This window comes from Uloborus diversus, unplaced genomic scaffold, assembly GCF_026930045.1.
Source record: "Uloborus diversus isolate 005 unplaced genomic scaffold, Udiv.v.3.1 scaffold_12, whole genome shotgun sequence".
In the NCBI taxonomy this organism is placed as follows: domain Eukaryota; kingdom Metazoa; phylum Arthropoda; class Arachnida; order Araneae; family Uloboridae; genus Uloborus; species Uloborus diversus.
In genome coordinates this window covers 8,104,397-8,127,636 of record NW_026557876.1, presented here as the reverse complement: position 1 = coordinate 8,127,636, position 23,240 = coordinate 8,104,397, and the positions used below count along the sequence as shown (strand labels likewise).

At 34.1% G+C, this 23,240-nt stretch overlaps 1 protein-coding gene across 1 annotated transcript in view; it reads right to left on the bottom strand.

Moving 5' to 3' along the window:
* LOC129232456 (uncharacterized) overlaps nucleotides 1-23,240 on the bottom strand; it is a 129,046-nt gene that overhangs the window by 3,796 nt on the left and 102,010 nt on the right. Inside the window, exons 21-23 of the mRNA XM_054866601.1 lie at nucleotides 21,276-21,394; nucleotides 16,282-16,392; nucleotides 9,900-10,048 (exon numbers count right to left, since the gene is read on the bottom strand). Of these exons, the coding sequence (XP_054722576.1) occupies nucleotides 9,900-10,048; nucleotides 16,282-16,392; nucleotides 21,276-21,394 (379 nt within the window). The remainder of the gene's footprint in view (nucleotides 1-9,899; nucleotides 10,049-16,281; nucleotides 16,393-21,275; nucleotides 21,395-23,240) is intronic.

Here is a 23,240-nt window from a genome sequence, read left to right as displayed (position 1 = left end):
TATTATCATTATTTTTTAGCGAATAAAAATAGCTTTATTAATGCAACAATAAGAAAGATAAATCGTAATAGATTGTCGTCTGCGTATTTCTCGTGATTTTAATTGTATGGAAATGATCGGAAATATTATCTCAATGATTTAAAATTTTAACTGTTGCCATCTTATGTTTGTTAACAAATAAAATATTTGTAATTAATTCAAGCAAGGCTTTTAAAATAACTTTCAATTTTCGCTCTTTGCTTTGCTTTTGCAATAATTCAGACATTGGGATGGTCGTCAAGTTTTTGCATGTGTAATTTTGTTTTTGTTAGGAATATTGCTTCCTCGTCAAGCATGGGGAGGGATCAGAAAAAGGAAAAATATAGAAGAAAGTTTCGTGATGGTCACAACATACTAGTTTTTCATGGGGCACACTCTCATTTTGTTCCTTCGGGTGAAAAAAAAATTCTCACATCTGAAAAATAAAAATTGAATAATATTTAGAGGGTGCTACCACTGCTGAAAAATTTGTCAACTCTCTCTCTCTTTTTATTTTTTAAAATATATTTATTTAGTTGCTACTTAGTAGATAATAAGTAGCAATCAGTGAAAAGTTTGTATTGTCACAAAGAAGTAACAAAGAGAAAAATTAGAATATTGCTGAATATAAAAGACCGAAAGTGTAAACCTGTTATATGAATGGCTTTACCGAAATTTCGGATGCTTTTTTGACATTATTACATAAAATGACAATCATGAAATGCTTATTATTTTCTTGTATACATAAGAAATATGCATTTGTGCTATGTTAAACCTAACCAACCTAATTTCATGTTGATTAAAATTATGACAAGATATATTGGGGAGTTGATTTTTTTCACAATGAATGTAATTTTAATCACTGGTAGCACCCCCTAAATTATGTTCAAATTCTATGAAACTTTTATGTGTGTATTTTTTCATCAAAAGGAAGCAATTAAAGGGGTGTCCCATAAGAAATTCAAAACTTTTTTAAAAAGTGCATTATAAGACACACCCTATTGTAGACATGTGGTTTAATCCTTTACACCCCTTCTTATTTTACAGTACAGTCGAACTTGCTTATAACGAGTGCAAAGGGACCACAATATTTGCTCCTTATAACAGAGGTGCTCGTAAAGAGAGAGTGTGTGAAAAAAATCATAAAAATTCATCATAGTTGCATTTTTTCTTCTTTTTAATCACTCTACAGTTCTAAATAGGTTGGCTACTTTGCTTTGAACTGTCTGAATGTCTCTTTCTTATGTCATTGTTTTTGAGGAATACACATATAGAGGGTGATCCGTTTTGACCTGCAAGACCTTTATTTTTGCAGCCGTTAGTCCTAGATGTATACTTCCAACTGCAAAAATGTTCAAAATCAGATGCAGAGTTAAGACATTGAAAGTTTGAATTAAAAATAAAAATGCATCCAAAACTACAAAATTTAACTTTTTATACGGACCCCAGGTCCTCTAACTCATATTTAGGTAAATAATCTCCATTGAAAAACAATTCCAACATAAAAAGTTTGAAATTAGTACGATCAATATTCACCAACATATGAAACGCAGCATTTTGTGACTAACACCACTTTTCACTCGCCGTCATAGCACCTTTTGGGGGAAAATATAGTGGTTAACAAGTGTTTAAAATTATATGTGTGCATAGAGTGGTTTTTCAAATTTTTCGAGATTTTTTAGCGTGTTTTTACGAATCACGGCATAATATTTGCATTTATTTTTGAATAGCAATGAAAAATACAGATAAATACCTGATTTTCTTTGACGACCTGTCGTTCTTCTGAAAAGGCGATAAGTTCCAATCTCACCTTCTATATGGTCCCTTAAAACTTTGAAGTGGAATATCTCCATGATTTTTGGTCGCACAAATGTCAAGTTTTTTTTGTGCCAACAACAGTTTCCAATGGAGATTATTTCTCTAAATATGAGTTAGACCTAGGGCCCGTATAAAAAGTTACATTTTCTATATTTTTTGACTCATTTTTATTTTTGCTTCAAACTTTTAATATTTTAACTCTGCATCTGATTTTGAACATTTTTGCAATTGGAAGTATACATCTGGGACTAAAGGTTGCGAAAATAAAGGTCTTGCAGATTAAAACGGAACACCCTGCATATAATTTTTTAACGTTTCTTTGCCCTACAAATGAAAAAAGTGCTATCATCGCTAGCTCTCGGTATTTATGACTTAGGTTTACTTTGGATGACTTTAGAATGTTAAAGACATGAAGAAAATTTACCAAAAACGGATAAGCTGAGCTGGAAGTCAATAGCAATTTTACGAATCACAAAAATAGTGCTCGCTTTAAGCGGAGTTTGCTCATTAAAAGACAGTTACACTTCCATAGACTTAACATAGCACCAACCAAGTATTTCTGATTTTCCAGCTAAATCTGGGTTCGAAAAAAAATTATGATATTTTCGAAAATATCGAAAATATTCGATATTTTGATATATATCAGATATTTTTAATTAGCACTAACTAAAGTATTCAAAATAGTAAATGCATCATCACTCTTCATTTTCTTTTATTATGCAGTCAAACCTCCATATATCGAACTTCTACATATCGAAATTTTCTATGTATCGAAATCCCAGCAAATTTCTTTGTTCATTACATAGAAAAATTGTTTCTATATATCGAAAATATCACTATATATATAATTTTTTTTCGAGACATTCGTAGATTTTTTTTCCACATGAGACAAACAGTCTCATGAAAAATGAAGGTTAAGGGAGAAAATTATGTTTATTGAAGGTTGTTACGAAACTCATAAGAAAACTGGGGTTGAGGGGTGTGTAGATTCGTCGTTTTTTCGTTCTGGAGTTCTTAAATTCCCTCAAGTTTATTTCAAATCTTAGTTGTAACCAGTAACATTGAAAAATCTGTTTCAAGTTCTCCCTTTTGTCTGTTGATTATCATTCCTAGTCATTTTAGCTGCAGCTCAAACGCAGTTCAAATCATTCCAGTTAAGTAGATTGATTTTTTACTTTTCTCTCGATTACACTGTCAAAACGGACAATCCCCTAATGTTGCAGATCAAGTTGAATTGAAGAAGAATGAAGCTGTATGAAGGCGCAAAAATGTAATTTCTGTTATTTTTTTAATTATTAACTTTTATTTAATCCAATGCTCGTATAATTTAGAAATTAGGTTTCATACACGAAAATTAGCCTTGATTTTAATGTTTTAGGAGACTTCTAAGATAAAATAAGATCATTTCTATATATCGAAATTTCTATACATCGAATTTTTTCCGACAATTTGCTACTTTGATATATGGAGGTCCGACTGTAATTACAATATGTAGACTTGAAATTAAATATTTCCTTTTACATTTGTATCAATTTTAATGGAGTTAATTTAGCATTAGCACTTTAACTCATTTTTTTCTGTTAGCTACTTTTACAGTTATATGATTCAGAAATAAAACATATGCATTAGTTGGGGCACAGTCATAAGCCATTTTCTTTTTTTCTGAGCAATGTTTAATATTCAATTAGGAATTTTTAATATGAATTAAAATTGCTACATTACTAATGATGTTATGAATTATAAAAGTCAAGTAAAAAAGGAATGTTATATTACTTTGTCATATTAATGATGTATTAATACATAACAATATAGTACATAACGTTTTGGTTATTTTTAATTATAAATGAACAATGAATGACACTATGGTTAATATAATTTTTACATTGAAAATACAAATACAAAAGTGACGACCAGCAACAGGCTCTGGGCCCAGCTAGACTGGTCCTAGTCAATTTACAATCCCCAGTGAAGATCAATGGCCCTCTTAAAACTATCTACTCCCTTACTCATGACCACCTCTTCTGGTAAGCTGCTCCAAGGTTCCACTACTCTGCTAAAATAATAATTTTTCCTAACATCCATGTTAGCCTGAGATTTAAATAGCTTAAAACAATGACCCCTTGTCCTGTTTTCGGTGCTAAACTTCAGCCCCTTAACATCTTTCATTTTAATAAATTTAAACAACTGAATCATGTCCCCTCGGTCTCTTCTTTGCTCAAGACTGTACATTTTTTAGCCTTCTAAGCCTGGAATCATAGTCTAAGTGAGAAAGTCCATTTATTAGCCTTGTAGCCCGCCTTTGAACCCTTTCCAATACATTAATGTCTTTCTTAAGATAAGGAGACCAAAACTGAACAGCATACTCCAAATGGGGGTCTTACCAATCTTCTATATAAGGGCAGAAGAAATTTATTTTATGTCTTTCCCTGCCATTGATCATTTATTTTGTGCATCTTAACAGTTTTTTATGTTGAATAAAACAGCTTTTTTTTTTTTAAGTACAGTGATCTCTCGCTTATACGCGACCTCTGTTATACGCGTTTTTCACCTATGCGCGTTTTTCTCACGGGCCCGGCCAACGATACAGGAAAACAAAGTTAACTCTTTCATTTATACGCGAAACCTAAAATGCACTTTTCACTTATGCGCGATAATTTTTTTTCAATTTTAGTTAAATTGCCTAAGTCACGCTTTGCTTATCGGAGGATTTGTACCCTTCTTGTTCTTTCTCTTGAAATACATTCACACGACGTTATTCCATTGTTCGGATTCTTCAAAGAACGTGTTTTTTTTTTTTTGCACAAGTGTGCAATAGGGGGTGGAATTAGCCTTGTGATTGACTTCGAGAGGGGAGAACAGGTTACATACAAAAAGGTTGACGTCACTAAAAATCGTGCTCAAGCGGTACGCGTTGACATAGCCTATCGAAAATCTTTTGCATCCTCGTAGACTATAGCACTGATCACGAGACATTTTTTTAGGTTTTGCCTCCAAATGAGGTCTTACCAAACTTCTATATAAGGGCAGAAGAACTTCTTTAGATACGTCAGTTGAAAAAAAAAATCAAAACTATCAAAATATCATGATTTTTTCAAAATAAATACCAGATATATAACGTGATATAAATCATGATATATATCGGTGAACTCTGCAGAGTTAGAGGGAAAACGATTGATTCTGGCTCTGACTCGGGGAATTTTAGAGCCTTTGATTCAAACTTTTTACCCTAATATCAGTCCGACACTGGCATCCCCGCACAGTGGGGCTAAAATGACAAAAGCGCTTATAAATGAGTTCTTTCCCTATATTAAATCATCTGAGGATTAACAAATTTGCACAGGCCTACCTCTTAAGCAATCAGAACTGGAATTTTAGAGCCCTTTGTCCACTACAAAGCTGAAGGGAGCCTTTAGAAAGTTGAAGAACCACGAGTGTGGGAATTTAAAAAAATTGCTTCTAAGCAGTCTATATATATTTTTTTCTTTTTGAAAGCAGGTATATTTAATTTTTCCCGTGTCCAACGATAGTAATAGGACGAAAAAAATGAGTAATCGAATTCTCAACAGCACCGAAAACTTGGGAATTCAAGGTTATTTTTTCCAAAACACTCTGCAAAAAAAAATGTCCTCCTAGATCCTCTTAGAAATTAATATTGATTATTCATCAATGGTCTGTAGAAAAACCCTGAAAAGGAATTAGCTGCGGAAACCTGTGAACTTTGGACCCTGAGCCCAAACAAATCGAAAAAATTCCGTAATAACATGCCTGAGTAAACAAACCAGCGAGAGAGGTTTAAAAACATTTTTAAGCGCTTTTTGGCATTTTCGCCTCACTGTGCGCTGCTTTGACAGAGTTGTGCATGTGGAGCGAAAATAATAATTTTCAGTTACAAGCACTATAGCCTTGTTATGCCATCCAGAGATTACAGTTCCATCCTTGCAATGGACTCATCAGCTGGAAGCAGATGTCATCTCATTGAAGCTGAGAGTGCCAAAAAACTGGTAGCTAAAGTAAATCTAGCACACCAGCAAGAGTCTGCAGCAATGGTGCGGTTCAGCTCATCAAACAGGGGATGAAACTGCAATCTCTGAATGGTATAACCTGGCTGTTGGTACATTGCATTTCTGCCTTAACCCTGGCTTAAGAGCGGTAACTTACTGCTGAGCATTTTCGATTCAACTGTTACCAAAGAAGAGGGGTTTTAATATTCTCTAACTCTTGATGAGTTTTGAATTTTAAAGTTAGTACTTACAAATAAAAATAATCATACGAGGTAGGATCCAAAAATTCTGGCACAACAGTCACCAATGACAACTTAAAGCACGTAATTAAAATAAATCCCTGAAAATGCATTGCATGGCTCTTCACTTTGTGCTTGGATGGTTTCTTCTATATCATGTAATTAAGCTGCATGTTGTAATTGAAGGAGAGAAATTTTGATTCGTTGCAAGACCTAAGTAATTGTGGAAGCATAATTTCGGAATAAATAAACTTACAAAAATAAAAGAGAGAGAATAAAAAAGACTACCATATGTACTCGCGTATAAATTGAGAAATTTATTACAAAAAATGATGTTTAAAATTAGGGGGTCGACTTATACGCAGGGCAAAATATCCGAAAACTTTCCCCGATTTTTTTGTTAAAAAAAAGCACTCGAAAACATTAACATTTTCCTGATTTTAGTCCTACCCTTTTAAGCACGTGCTAAAGAAGTAAATATTTAAACATTCCGCTATGATTTTACATGGTCTGAATGTGAAATAAAGAACAAATAATTATAGTAAACAGCCAACTACGCAAAACGTTCGGGAATCGCCATATTCGCAAATTTTCCCGATTGTCGCAAATTATTGCTTATTTTTAAAAAATAATATAATATGGCTACAGCATAAAATTTTATTGATATAAAATCAAAATAAAAGCAACCAGTTAAAAAATTCGTAACAGCGAAATCGTACCCTTTACGAAAATTGCAATTGCAAAAGTGAACCCTTTTGGTGCAAAAGAATAAAAATCGGACGTCTTTAAATATAAAAATGTTCATTACATTTTATTTTCCTCCTTTTTTATAACGTTTAAATTCAAAATTAGTGGCAAAACGTCCCCGTTTTTTCCTAAAGTAGGAACTCTACTAATACGCGGGTTTTCGATTTCTTCCAGATTTTTCTCCTGAAAGTACGGGGGTCAACTTATACGCAAGATCGACTTATACGTGAGTATATACGGTAACTGCTATTTCTAAAGTACACTATTAATGGAACTTTGGAATATCAGAATTCTATTTAATGAAGCTGAGAGACAAATATTTCATTTTACATGCATGTCAAGGGCGATAAGTGTGCTTTTAAAATTTCATAAAACATCTCTCAAGAAAAAAAACTCTGACTCTTGGAATTTTAAGCCCTTTGTCTCCCAAACCCAACTCTTCATCCCAAACTGAGTTCGACTCCACAGTCCTGACCATATGCAGGAGCCAACACAGGATTTTCTTCCCCACTACCTATTTTTGTGAAATTCTTTTTTCTTTTCAACATTTAAAGGAACATTCTAATTATTGAAAAAGAAAATTAGAACAACTAAAATTTTAGTTCAAAAGTGTAAAAGTCATCTACTATTATTTCTAACAGGTTTTTTTTTTCGAAGGGGGGGAGGGACACTAAAAACCTAAGAGATCCAAAAAATACCAATGTATTTCAGCCCAATAGGCTTTGTACTTTGTACAATTCATGAAATTGTTAGAAAAACAGATGCTAAAAGATTGCGATAAAATTGCGTAAATGCACTTTGGCAAAAATCGGCTAAAAATGAGTTAAAACACAATGAAATAATCGTTGCTCAAGCAATTGTTGAGATAAATCAGCTTAGCATTTTATTCTATGAATAAGTTTTGTTTTAAACAGAGAACCAAATTAAAATGCTTATTTTTGTAAAACTTCTGATTACTTATTGTTGTTTTTGCAACTGCCAATTTTCAAAATTAGTTTTATGAAGCTGTTGATTTTATTACTCGATTTTTGTGAAAGTACCATTTTAAGATAAGATTTTTGTGAAGATACAGAAAAATGGTAGTAAAATCAGCCAGTATTGGGCCCTGATATGTACAAATACTAATACAAAAAGGTTAAACTAAGTTCTGCGAAAGATAAAGCAAAGTGCAGCACATTTCAAACCTTCTATTTGTCCAAAAGAAAGGGAAAGATATAAACCTGAAACATAGAAATTATGTTCCCAAATTGATCCTCGACCAGACCAGCATTTCACAATTTTAAGATACAAATGTGACGACCAGCATCAGGCTCTTGGCCCAGCTAGGCTGATTCTAGTCAATTTATTAGTCCCCAATGAAGATCAATGGCCCTCTTGAAGCTATCCACTCCCTTGCTCATTACCGCATCTTCCGGTAAGCTATTCCAAGTGCCCACGACCCTGCTAAAATAATATTTTTTCCTGATTTCCAAGTTAGCCTGAGATTTAAATAGCTTAAAACAATGACCCCTTGTCCTGCTTTCCCCGCAAACATTTAATCCATTTACATCTTTCATTTTGATAAATTTAAATAACTGGATCATGTCCTCTCAGATCCTCCTTTGCTCCAGGCTATACATATTAAGTCTGGTATCATAATCTAAATCTGAAAGTCCCCTTACTAGTCTAGTTACCCTTCTTTGAACCCTTTAAAATACACAAATGTCTTTTCTCAGATAAGGCGACCAAAACTGCACAGCATACTCCAAATGAGGTCTTACCGTATTTTCCTGCGTATTATCCGCGGGCGGCCTTTAATCCGCAGGTCCTAAAATCGGCCTGAAGAAAAAAAGCTTCGTGTAATCTGCGGATAATACGATGTAAAAAGATAAAGTTTGAATTTAACATACCATTTGAGCAACTAAACTAAAAACGAGAAAAAGTAATTACTTTGAAGGCATAATCAAAATTAATCTGAAATATAATCTAAAATATAATGATTTCTTCTTGAAATCTTGATTATAGTACCCTAATTACTTGAAAAACAAAGAGTCAAGACAAAGGAGCAAACGTTCTAATCTTGTGCAAATGGCTACCTATTTCACTGTAATCTTGCTTATGTTACATGACCTGAATCGCCAAGAGGAATATTCAAGCAACGTAAAATAACCAACATACAGGCAGGCAGGCGAAGAAGAACATGTATGCTTCGTAAAATAAACAACATTCAGTCGGCGTACGTTCTCGATCGGTGAATCCTACTGTAAAAATATTGAGGTTCAATGCGTTGGTGTTAAGGGGATAAAAAAAATCACAGATAATCCGCGGCTGCGTATAATCTGCGCATCATAAACTTTGCCTTTTTTAGCAGATAATCCGCGGATTATTCGCAGGAAAATACGGTACTAAACTCCTATTTATATAGGAGTTTAGTACCGTATTTAGGCAGGAGAACCTCCTTAGATTTGTTTGAAATAGCTCTATTGATAAACCCAAGCATTCTGTTGGCTTTGGTACTTGCAATGCTGCACTGTTCACTAAACTTGGAAGTCTTGATTTATTAAGATACCCAGATCAATAACATTTTCTGCCTGACTAATGATTGAATCCTGTAACTTGTACGCTTATTTCCATGACCTAAGTGTAGAACTTGACATTTCCCTACATTAACTGCCAAACCCCATTTATCCGCTCACTTAGCAATATGATCTAAATCATGTTGAAGATGTTTTCCCTTTTCTTCATTTTCTACAATCCCCATAACTTTTACATCATTAGGAAACAATTCATGCTTCCAGAAATCATTCTCATTGATGTCATTCATAAAAATAATAAACAAACGAGTCCCTAAAACTGAACCTTGAGGAACCCCGCTTAAAACATCACTCCATTTAGAATGATTTCCCCTCAGAACTTCTCTTTGTTTCCTTCCAGTCAGCCAATTTCTAACCAAAATTAAAGTTTTTCCTCCTATTGCAGAGATGGATGCTCTTAGACAGAATTTCTAGTGTATTTAGGCAAAACAGAGAAGCCCCCCTCACACCCATATTTTACACGAAAGTGTTTTTCCGTATAGTTATTAATAATGATACTTCACCTGCACAAGCCTGCACAGTAAGGCTCGATATCCCTGCCACACCTGTCTTCGGCGATGGCACCATGGATATGTTTCTGTTCCCGAACCTGGCATCTGCTTTTCACGATTTGGTTTTTCGGTGGAATGGTCAGATAGCTCACAGATTCTTCCTGGAGAAATTAAAAACACATCAATACATGAAAATAAAATCATCGCAGAACTTCACACTACTTCACTAGTTCAGACTAGTGAAGTAGAATTTAGGAGCTCTCAGACAACTTGGCAAGGTATCCTCCACATTGAAATAAGATTGATAGCTATAATTGTTACAATAGTGAAGTTTTCGATTTTTCAATTTTATTTTTATATGATAGAGTAACATCTATGAGCATCAGAGGTGAAAAAATTTTTGCGATACGATAAGTAGTTTTTTTTTAAATTAATTTTTAAAGTTCAAGCGCTTGTGATGTCAAATGGCATAGGAAGTGACGTCATCCCCTCATCCGATAGGGGAGAAGCGAAGGTCACGCATTCGACTTTCGAAGACGAAACGTAAGGCTTACCTCCTCGTATTTAACTCCTCGCGTTTCTGGAACATTAAACCTCTCATCCTCTCGGAAATATTCGAATACCATCATTGATGTTACTTGAGGAAGATTATTAGATTGTGCTTTAACCGCTCGGGCCTCCATAGTGTGTTCAAAAGGATTATTGAATTTCTAAAAAATAAAAGTATCAGCGCGCTCAAAATGTCCCTAGCGAAAACAAGGGATCTTCGGTGGAAGGCTGCCCATTAGTGCGCTGTGACGTTTCAGAAGAGCGCACTTTAGCGTGTGGCTTTTAAAAAATTCATTGAAAATCAATCACGGTGTTTTAAAATTCAGGGATGGTGAATTTTTCAGTTTTCAGGGTCAATTAACAATATTCAATAGTCAAAATATGAACATTTAATAAGTTGCAACTTCCCTATTGTCAATTTTAAACTAATGTACAGAAATAGCCACATTTTTTGGGGAATTTATCATCAACTTAGATATAAATTAGAAGATACACTCAACCTGTTTTTGTACAATCTCTTTTTGCAGGATTTTTTTTTTTTTTTAATACCTGTTCTGGAAACAGACTGATACATCAGACAGAACAAGATGTTTTTTTGTTTCTATCATATTTCATTTGCAAAATAGCTTTTTAAAAGAGAAATAAAAACACTTTTTGTATTACAGTAGAAGACCGTTATAACGCGCACCTTGGGATCCGAGCTTTTGCGTTATACAGGTTTTTGCGTTACATAAGATCATTTCACAAATTTTGAAACTAATATTCAGAATATATCTGTATATTAGCACTTCAGAATGAGTTTTATCTGCAATGAGTATTAAAGCACCAATATTACAATTAGTTAATCACAAATAAATATGTTTCACTGCAACAAATTTTAAATTTATTAAAATGAAAGATGTTACGGGGCTGAAGTTTAGCACTGAAAACAGGACAAGGGGTCATTGTTTTAAGCTATTTAAATCTCAGGCTAACATGGATATTATGAAAAATTATTATTTTAGCAGGGTAGTGGAACCTTGGAACAGCTTACCGGAAGAGGTGGTAATGAGGAAGGGAGTAGACAGTTTTAAGAGGGCCATTGATCTTCAATGGGGATTGTAAATTGACTAGGACCAGTCTAGCTGGGCCCAGAGCCTGTTGCTGGTCGTCACTTTTGTATTTGTATTTGTATTTTTTTACTACTTTTGTTTACTAATCATCATACTTATTTCAAAGCTTTTAAGCTTTGAAATAAGATGCAAAGATGAAAAACTTTCAAAATTTAATTTGCCAAACAATTTTTATTTTTGCAAAGCAAAACAGAGGGATTTTTTTAACTTCAAAACTTATTGTTTACTTCTGACAAGTAGTGCGGTTTATAGAGAATTGCGTTATATAGGTCCGTATTATAATGGTCTTCTACTGTACTAACAGTTGCAAAATCACTAAGGCCGGCTTCCATGGCAATCACCATTCTTTATTCTTTGTAGAATGTGATTTTCTCGTAAACAACAAATAGTATTTCAAGCTCATTTTCTCATGCTTATCGTAAAGAAAAACTATTTTTATATTAATATAAAATGTTCTTTTGAATGGTACCAGCGAAAAGAAGACGCAAAGTCACAAACTTGAGCTACATTGTATTGAAAGTAGGCTATTTTTCAATTGAACGATTTTGATAGCCACTTAGGATGGCAATATCTTTTAGAAAATCAATATTTACAGTTTGCAACTTTTGCCCATTAATATATTGACAATAGAATTATTAAGTATGAGCTTTCAAATTATTTTTGTTCAGAATAAATGACATTCTAAAATCCAGGAAAAAGTTTCTCTACTGTGTTTTGTCAAGACTTCACTTGCACGCTACTCAAAAGTTGAATGAACATAAACTCACAGAAATATTAGAACGTATTGACAACCAAAAGTACTTTAAGTTCCTAAAATTTCAGACTTCGAGTTTGGAAAATTTTTCCCCAACCTGAGCTTAAACATTGAAATTCGTTATGACAGACAGAATTTCAAGCTCATTTTTTAAAAATCCTTATTAGAAAGAACATGGTCGAACAAAAAAACTTATTTTGACAGGAAAAAATGTGTTCTTCCTAATGGTATAAACAAAAAGTAGCTGCGAAGTGACAAACTTGAGCTACAGTGCTTTGAAAATACACTATTTTTCAGTTTTGATATAGCCACTTTGGATGACAATATCTTTTAGAAAATAGATATTTAAGCTTAACAACTGTAACACATTAAAAACGAGTGTTTTTACAATGGAATCACGAAGTACGAGCCTTTGAATTATTTTTGTTCAGATTTTATGACAACTTAAAATCCAGGAAAAAATTTGTCAGCTGCGCTTTATCACGAGTTTACACGCGTGCTGTAAAAAATTTAATGAGCTCAAATTAACAAAAATACTTGAGTGTATTAACAGACAATTGTACTTTAAGCTCCCAACATTTCAGGCTTCCACGCTGATAAATTGTTCTGTCAACTTAGGCTAAAGATGGCGATTTGTCACAAAAAGCTGATCCGCCATTTGGGGTGATTTTTTTAAGAGATCCTAGATCCTCAGGATTTGGATCTTGGATGCTGAAATTTTTGAAGTTTAGAGATGCTCTCAAATGCATCTCTAAACTTCTATAAAATTTCATCCAAATCAGAGATGGTCGAGCAGGGACCACAAGGTCACTTGACATGGAATGGCTTATATGCAGTAAGGAGGGGGTCATGTCGCAGACTGCGACATTGAAATTATTAGGGGGGGGGGGTTGAAGGGCATTTTTTTCATTTTTAGGGGGGCTCACTTTTGGGGGGCCTCTTGGAAATTTAGGGGAGTGCCCTTGCTCTTGGGGGGTGGGCACCCCTGCAATTTGTGCTTTTTGACGATGTTATTTCTTTTTTTACTTTTTAGCACAAAGGTATTTATTTAATTTACAACTTTTAGGTTCAAAAAAAAGAACGTTTTAAAAAGACACAACTTTGGTTTCTCTTATAAGTGATAATAATAATTCCTTGCATCCGGAATGTTTTCATGTTTTAGGGTACAGTTTTTTTTTTTTTTTTTTTTTTTTTAAGTAAATGAAATAAACATGTTTCCAAAATACTCAGGCCTATCCATATTCTCATACTTGGGATGAAAAAGTTTTGTTTTAGCGATGATCAGTTTTGCTACAAGGATTTCCAATGCAATAACCACTAAAAAAATCTCTTTTTTTCAGAGAATTGTGTTTGTTTCAATGAGATATTTACGTCATTTGGGAAGTTGGAAGCAGGTATCAAAATCCAAACCAGGGTTCATACTCTATTTGGATGAAAAAATTCCAAGACTTTTCCCAAGACTTTTTCATAACTTCATTAACTTCTTTCATAACTTCTTTTCAAAACCTTATGGCACGAAGAATAGTACTATTTGCCAATTTGCTGCAATGGGTATTAGCAAAACTATTATGCGAATGCCACTACCTTATCAAGGCATTTACTTTTGACTGAAAAAACATCAGTGCATCGTACAGAAACTAATAGCTATTCTTATTTATCTTTTTAATTTAAGTAAAGTAAAGTAAAAATATAGTGAATGCAATACAAAAAACAAAAAACAAAACAAAAGTGACGACCAGCAACAGGCTCTGGGCCCAGCTAGACTGGTCCTAGTCAATTTACAATCCCCAGTGAAGATCAATGGCCCTCTTAAAACTATCTACTCCCTTGCTCATTACCACCCCTTCCGGTAAGCTGTTCCAAGTGCCTACAACCCTGCTAAAGTAGTAGTTTTTCCTAATATCCATGTTAGCCTGAGATTTAAATAGCTTAAAACAATGACCCCTTGTCCTGTTTTCAGTGCTAAACTTCAGCCCCGCAACATCTTTCGTTCTAATAAATTTAAACAGCTGAATCATGTCCCCTCGGTCTCTTCTTTGCTCAAGACTGTACATTTTTAGCCTTCTAAGCCTGGAATCGTAGTCTAAGTGGGAAAGTCCACTTATTAGCCTTGTAGCCCGCCTTTGAACCCTTTCCAATACATTAATGTCTTTCTTAAGATAAGGAGACCAAAACTGAACAGCATACTCCAAATGGGGTCTTACCAAACTTCTATATAAGGGCAGAAGAACTTCTTTAGTTTTGTTTGAAATAGATCTATTGATAAACCCAAGCATCTTATTGGCCTTGTTACTAGCAATGCTGCACTGTTGGCTAAACTTTAAATCCTGACTTATTAGGACCCCCAGATCAGTAACTTTGTCTGCCTGACTAATGACTGAACCTTGCAAATAATAACTTGTACACTTATTTCCATGCCCTAAATGTAGCACTTGACATTTCCCAACATTAACAGCCATACCCCATTTATCAGCCCACTCCGTAATATGGTCTAGATCCTCTTGCAGCTGATTTGATGTACATACATAGATGTTTAAATTAATAAATATTTAATAAACAGAGCAAGATAGTGATAAATGGCGCAGAATATTAATAAATGGGACAAAGGTTGAATGAGTCATTACCAAGTTTTCAAAAATAAATTTACTTCATAAAAAAAATTGCATTTTGGTGTCAACAGTGTATCTAATAATCTATGTAACTTGACAGTATTTTTGTTCATTGAAGTAAAGCCTTGTTTTTCAGTAAATTCATTTTTTTTTATAGTATTGGAATTCCCTATTTTTCTGTTCTATTGCCTGACTAAACGTTTATTTTCTAAAGCCTTCAACAAATTAAGATAAACTCTGGACAAGTTTAATAATGATTTTTATGAGTGTTTGGAATGAACTCGGATGCAATTGTATTATACTTTTTGAGTGGGTGTGGCAAAATCTGGAATGTGCAAGTCCAGTTCTATAAAAAATATATAAGAAGCGCTGAAAATAATTTTGAATTCCAAATAAATGATGTCCCAGCAGTAAAACCACATTACAAAACAAGGCGGACGGCTGATACAGAAGCGGATGTAATAGGATTCCAAAACTCAGATTTCTTTTTGGGATGGTTAAGTTTTCCAGTGTAAATAGCTTTTACATGCAATACTATTAAATCACTGAAGATTTCTAATCTTCTTTTAGAAACTGTTACTTTCTTACTGCTCAAGACATTTTTCCATGACTTGAAATAAATTTCTATGACCTTTAAAGAAAATATTGTAACGGATCCGGTGCGACTTCCACTTTCTTGAAATGACAACACAGTTCTTGAGAAAAACACAGGGGATTTATTTACACTATGTACAGGAAAGATCGTCAACAACTGCTAAATTAATCATCAGCAATTAAGCAAATATCAATCAACACCGTAAACTCAACGGTTACACACGTATTTACATCGAAATACGAAAAACAACACAGGGAAATGCTTCGCAATAAACAGAGCTAATCCACTCTCAGTACAAATTCTCAATTGAGACTGACTTTTTATCATGCGCAACAGCTATTTATAGACATCGAAAGAGACCTCTCAACTATTCCAGAAAATGCTACACCGTTCTACACTTTCTTATTTCTTTCCATTCACAAATTTTATCATTCAGAAATGAGGGAACCGTATACTTCAGCCAAATGTACGGGGGCTGTTTATTCATTACATTAAACTATTTACAGGTTACATTTCTACAATAATTTTAGATGAAAGATAATTTAATAAACGCCAAATTTAGCTAGATTACGACAAATTAATCACAAAAATGACTAATATTTACAGAATTGTAACAATATTAATTTTTCATGACTTTTCCAGGTCTGAAAAATCTGTTCATTTTTTTCTCCGCCATGACTTTCCAGGATTTTCATGACCCGTACAAATCCTGACAAACAAATCGGGAGAGGTTGCAGCTACGTACGATTGAATAAAATCAAATTCGACAGCTTACTTCTAAAAGCATCTGCAAGTCGGAAATATCCTTGTCTCTCAAGAAGAAAAGGCAGTTGGACTGGTGATGAATGTGGATGCCCCGAGAGTCGCATACCTCGTTGGCACAATCCTGAAACCAAATCAAGTTTGAGTACCTAACAGCCAAGTAAAAGTTTTCATAACATAAACTACCAATACCAGTAGAAGACCGTTATAACGCACACCTTGGGACCAGAGCTTTTGCGTTGTACAGGTTTTGGCGTTATATAGGTCGTTTCACAAATTTTGAAACTAATATTCAGAATATATCTGTATATTAGCACTTCAGAATGAGTTTTATCTGCAATGAGTATTAAAGCACTAATTATACAACTAATCATTCACAAATAAATATGCTTTACAATTAAAAGAAAGTGAATTATCTTGCACTTCTGGTAGCTTCATGGTTTGCATAACAGTTGCATTTTCAAGAGCCATCTGGTATTTTCTGTGTGCTGTGCTAATTTCCATTTAAAAGCTTTGAATTATGATGGAAAGATGAAAAACTGTTTTAAAATTTGATCTGCCTGACAATTTTTATGTTTGCAAAGCAAGACAGAGGGATTTTTTAAACTTCAAAACCTATTGTTTGCTTCTGAAAAGTTGTGCGGTTTATAGATAATTGTGTTATATAGGTCGGCGTTATAAAGGTACTCTATTGTATTAGTAAAGATTAAGAATCAAAAAGGTTTATAAAAAGCAGATATTACTTAAGGACCTCAATGAGCCACTTTATCAATGCCAGAAGAGAAAAAACTAGCAGTACAGTTAAAATTTATTTCCAGCGGCAAAAATGATTTAATGTTGTAAAGAAAGGAAAACTAATACCTAATTTAAATTTAAAAAAAAAACCTGAGTCTGATTGCAACTTCATATTAAGACGAGTCTAGTGGGTCAGAACATATATAAATTTTAAATACATTTACATTTTCTCTAGATGACATGGGAAACATGGATGGGAAAAATAATCATCTTTACTAATAATAGAGCTGAAAGTCTCTCTGTCTGGATGTCTGGAGGTTGTCTGGATCTCTGTGAACCCACATAGACCGTTCGGCCGATTTTCATGAAATTTGGCACAGAATTAGTTTGTAGCATGAGGGTGTGCACCTCGGAGCGATTTTTCAAAAATTCTACTTCTATTCCAATTTTAAGAACTTTTCACCAAGAAAATTATCACAATGTGGGCGAGTAAATTACCAAATTATCATGACGTGGAACCGTAACATGGGCAAGCCAATTGGCGAGAAATTCACAATACATTATTTGTAAAAATACAGGCGAACCAAAAGACCTTTGAATTTTCTACCACGGGCAAAGTCGTGCAGGTACCACTAGTAATGAATAAAACTCACTAGTTGCAAAAGAAGAATCCAGAGAGTAAATTAAGAATCCTTTCAAAAGCTTTCCTTATATACTAAAATTAACTACAAGTATTTTATTTCTTAACAAATAGAAACTGACAACTAGAGGTGTAAAATTTCTGGAATATTTTAGGCAGAGGAGGGGGGGGGGACTCTGGAAAAATAGGAAAAAAACATTAATTACAAAAAAAAGTTATATAATAGCTATATTTTGTTCAAAAGCATAAATGTTAACAATTCAGAAATATATGCAATCTAGAGATTTTTTTTTTTTTCTTTTTTACATGTTTTGATTTTTTGCATACATTTGCTGTTACTGCCAATAGCTTTAGCAATTCAAAATACTGAAAATTATCCAATTCACCATTCAACCAGTAATTAGGGTTGTGATTTTGTTATTTTTAATTCACTCTTTTTGGTGGTAAGATGATCGGGGTTTTTTATTAAATAAATTGTGAAATTTCGAACAGAGACAATTGCTTTTCATTTTCAGTTTGTTGCATGCATTTATATGCAAGTGTGACCAAGCATGCACACTTCTTAAATTAAATGGACAACAGTGAAAAACGTTTAACAAGAAACTAAGGAGACTGTTTTTTTTTTTTTTTTTCACGTAAAGGATTTGCATAATATACAATTGCATACAATCTGGACCATTTTATCATTTCGTTTTTACTGAATTTTCATGTTAAACGTGATTCACTTTAACTAGTTGATTTTATAGATATAATTCTGCCCTGCATATTTAAATTATTTTTTGTGAGCTCATAGCAAATAATACTTTATGTACAGATACATGAACTTACAGCTTTCTGCATTTATAAAAGTTAGTGCTTTCATTGCGGGACAATGAATATAAAAAATAATTTGAAAGAAATCATTAAAATGTAACAATTATAAATTTGAACACACAATATTTATGCTGGAAAAGTTTCAATCTTTCAACTTTTCCAGACAGATATAAACCCCTTCAGGAAAAAATAGTTTCTTCTTCTACTTATTCTTATCTCAACTGGTAACAGATAAAATTTTGAAATCATTGAACTATCTTTCCTAGTTGACCAACAACGAAATCGCTACCGATCTCCTGAATAAAGGCTAAGAATTGTAAAGGCTATAGTTCTCAGTTCTATATATTCACAAAAATATTTCTGGGAACATGAATTGTTTTGCTGATGATGTCAAAGTTATGGGGACTGTAGAAAATGAAGAACAAGCAAAACAGCTGCAAGAGGATCTTGATCATATTACGGAGTGGGCTGATAAATGGGGTATGGCTGTTAATGTTGGGAAATGTCAAGTGCTACACTTAGGTCATGGAAATAAGCGTATGAGATATCGTTTACAGGGTTCAGTCATAAATCAGGCAGAAAATGTTATGGATCTGGGTGTCTTTATAAATCAGGACTTCAAGTTTAGTCAACAGTGCAGCATTGCAAGTAACAAAGCCAACAAAATGCTTGGGTTCATCAATAGATCTATTTCAAACAAATCTAAGAAAGTTCTTCTGCCTTTATATAGGAGTTTAGTAAGACCTCATTTGGAGTATGCTGTTCAGTTTTGGTCTCCTTATCTTAAGAAAGACATTAATGCATTGGAAAGGGTTCAAAGGCGGGCTACAAGGCTAATAAATGGACTTTCTCACTTAGACTACGATTCCAGGCTTAGAAGGCTAAAGTTGTACAGTCTTGAGCAAAGAAGAGACCGAGGGGACAGGATTCAGCTGTTTAAATTTATTGAAACGAAAGATGTTACGGGGCTGAAGTTTAGCACTAAAAACAGGACAAGGGGTCATTGTTTTAAGCTATTTAAATCCCAGGCTAACATGGATATTAGGAAAAATTATTATTTTAGCAGGGTTGTGGGCACTTGGAACAGCTTATCGGAAGAGGTGGCAATGAGCAAGGGAGTAGATAGTTTTAAGAGGGCCATTGATCTTCACTGGGGATTGTAAATTGACTAGGACCAGTCTAGCTGGGCCCAGAGACTGTTGCTGGTCGTCACTTTTGTATTTGTATTTGTATATAAGTTAAAAGTTCCAAACAAATTCCACCAAATGCAGAAAATCTCTTTCTTTCAATTGCTACTTATCCTGATATAAATAATATCGATGATCGAGTCAACAACGAAACTCGCGCCACGACATGATCATTTGATGGTAGGTTTTGGTAATGTTTAACATGCTGGGGAAGACTTTATTGTGACGAGGCTGAACTCGATCCGGCAACTTAACTGTTTTACTGGTAAGACTCATTATAGGGGAATAAAGAAACGAAAAAATGGTCAAAATGAACGTTATCTACTGGAGTTCAGGGTTGATAAACACTAAGTTTATCCTAAGCACAATGTTATTATTTAATTATATGTATCTCATCATTTACAAACTAGAGCTATTTAATTGTAAACTTACTATGCATGTTAGCATGTTCGCGTTGTAATATCCTTTTCGCTTTGACAAGCAATTCTTCCCGCGTACTTCAACTTCAGATGAAAACGTAAACAATGAGTGAATCTGTTTTCGCTTCCCGGCGAATTGAAGGTCAGATGACGTCACTCGTTCTCGGCCATTCTAGAAGCTTTTTGCACACGTCTTTTCCGCACGTGTCGAACTTGAGATGACGCGTTATGCTAATTGGGAAAGCAGTATTTATACGCTCGTGTGATATGACTCTTTCTCTTTTTCACTCCTCGCATCTACGATAGATGTTTTAGTTTGCCAACTTGCAGGTTGCAGTTGGGGGTTTTCGGCTCTTGGCTTTTCAGCCATCGAGATAGCCATTCACAGTTTTTTTGAATGGATTAATAGGAAGTTAGTTTTCTGATCGGTAGTTAGATGTGATCTAATAGATACTACTAGAACTTGCCGAACTTAGTGTTCATGATGCATTTTTGAAATGTTAGTATTAGAGATCTATGAATAGGGATCATGAAAACCTCTTCAATGGAATATTCGGTAATACTTAATAGAATTAGTAAATAGATATAACAGGTCTACAAAGTTCATGATTATACTTTAATTTTGCGTATGGCTTTGAGTTATTGATTCTTCAAGTTACTTTATTATTTTCTCATTTTATCTTTTACAATTGTTAATTGTTTAATAAATAGTTGATATTTTTAAAGAATGACTTTTCGTCACTTAATATAAGATTCTTCATGCAGCAGAAGATAAATTTCTATTTAATAGTTTGACTACTCTAATCGCGTATTACACTTTGTTAATTTAATAGCTTTGAATTATCATTATTCTTTGCAAAACTTGGGCTATTCTCTTTCTTGCTGTATGCTGGAGAATTATAGCCCATCAAGGGTTAATCTAAAGCAGTTAGGGTTAAAATTTCAACTATCAAGATATTACCAAACAGGCAATGGCTTCGTTCAAATGTAGAAGCAATTTCCACTTGTCATACCTTGACGGCGACTTTCTAGTAAATACTAGAATGCTAAACATGCAAGTAAGTTTTCAATACCAAAATTGTGAAAGATACTAATTTTCAGTTTTTAATTAGACTGCAAACCAAATTAAATATTTTTCAAGACATTTATTTATCCCTCAAACGTCTATGAAAAGTGTGCATTGAACTGAAATAAAATCCAATAGAAATCTTACTCTTCCCCTTTTGCACGGTCTCAAGCAGAAACCACAGAATTCAAAACTGCAATGCGAACACTTGTACATCATACAGCCAGCGCACGCTTGAGGGAAAAGAATACCACAGGACGGACAAGCTAAAAAAAAAAAATACATGCAATTATTATTTCCCTACAAAACATTTCAAGGATGCAAATAAGATATTATGCATTTTCAAAATCAAAGAGATGAGAATCAAGTTGTAACAATTTCTTGGAATTATTTTCTTGCTTCACTTTTTTTTTACAGGGCTGAAGTCCGTTAGACCCAGGGCCGGATTTGGAAGTGTGGAGGCCCCGGGGCAACGAAGGAGTGGAGGCCCCTAATCAGGGTTCGAAAAGATCATCATATTTTCGAAAATATCCGATACTTAGATATATATCCGAGTATTTCGATATATATGTATGTAATATGAAAAATCCTTTGCTCCGCCTTTTCCATATTAAGTTCTGTTCACTTATATGTCAGCGCATATGAGTCACAGACATTATTTATTACACACTTAAATGCTTCTCATACCATATATGGTTATGTTCTAGGCTCAGATGTGTTTTCCTTTAAAGTACCTACCAGACATTTTTTTTGCTCCAGACTTAAGCCAGCCTCTGTCTGCGGTGCAAAGCCCAATAATGTTTCATTATTGCAATCTGCTCCTCCTATATAGATCACGTGAGATCACATGATCGAGGGATAATTATCTGTAATCTTTAAATGATATTCCCTATATAAAAATCGTGGCACAACTAAACAAGTTGGTTAGTTAAGAAAAGTTCCTGCTGGTATATTCTATGTAAAAATAAAGATGTTGTGAATGTAGCTCTGTCCTCTTCCTACGTGGTAGATTATCACGGCACAACACTGCAACTTGCGAAAATCAAGATTCGTAATAAGAACCGAGCGGCGGTTCTTACATGTATATACATTAGAAGACCGTTATAACGCACACCTTGGGACCAGAATCTTTGCGTTATACAGGTTTTTGCATTTTATAGATCATTTTACAAATTTTGAAGCTAATATTCAGAATATATCTGTATATTAGCACTTCAGAGGGAGTTTTATCTCCAATGAGTATTAAAGCCCCAATATTACAATTAGTTATTCACAAATAAATATGTTCCACAATCAAAATCCTGCACTTCTGTTAGCTTCATGGTTTGCATAACAGCTGCATTTTCAAGAGCCAGCTGGTATTTTCTGTTTACCATGAGTACTAATTTTCAATTTAAAAACTTTGAAAAAAGATGGAAAGATGAAAAACTTTCAAAATTTAATTTGCCTAACAATTTTTATTTTTGCAAAGCAAAACAGAGGGATTTTTTTAAATTTCAAAACCTATTGTTTACTTTTGAAAAGTAGTGCGGTTAATAGAGAATTGCGTTATACAGGTCGGCGTTATAACGGTTTTCTACTGTATCCGATATTTTAAACTCGTGAAAGTTAGGATATTTTGTAAAAATTTTATTGTGGGGGCCCCTTTGTTGTGGAGGTCCCGGGGCAGTAGCAAATAAGCCGCCTGCCCTCCCCTAAATCCGGCCCTGGTTAGACCCGGGTTGCATAGTCGGAAGGAAAAATACAGACTTTGACTCTGGGAATTTTAGTCTTTGCCTCTGACTCCTTTACTCTAAAATCAACTCTGACTCTGCAGCCATGGCAGCTTGTGGACTCGGAGGGAAAATAAGACTTCAACCCATAGACTAATAATAAGAGTAGACCGAGCTTTCTCATTCTTGCTGATAAAGAAAATTGGTTCATGGATACATCATGTGACTAGTGGAAGGGCTTGGCGAAGACTTTGGCAGCATGGTTGCTAGATGGCAGCATTATCTATAGTTTGGCACTCGACATGTATTTTACGACAATGTGTTTTCATTAAAAAAAACTTCCAGGTGCAGAGATTGAACTGTTTTTCTTTTAGTTATGCATTATTTTGACATTAGTAAT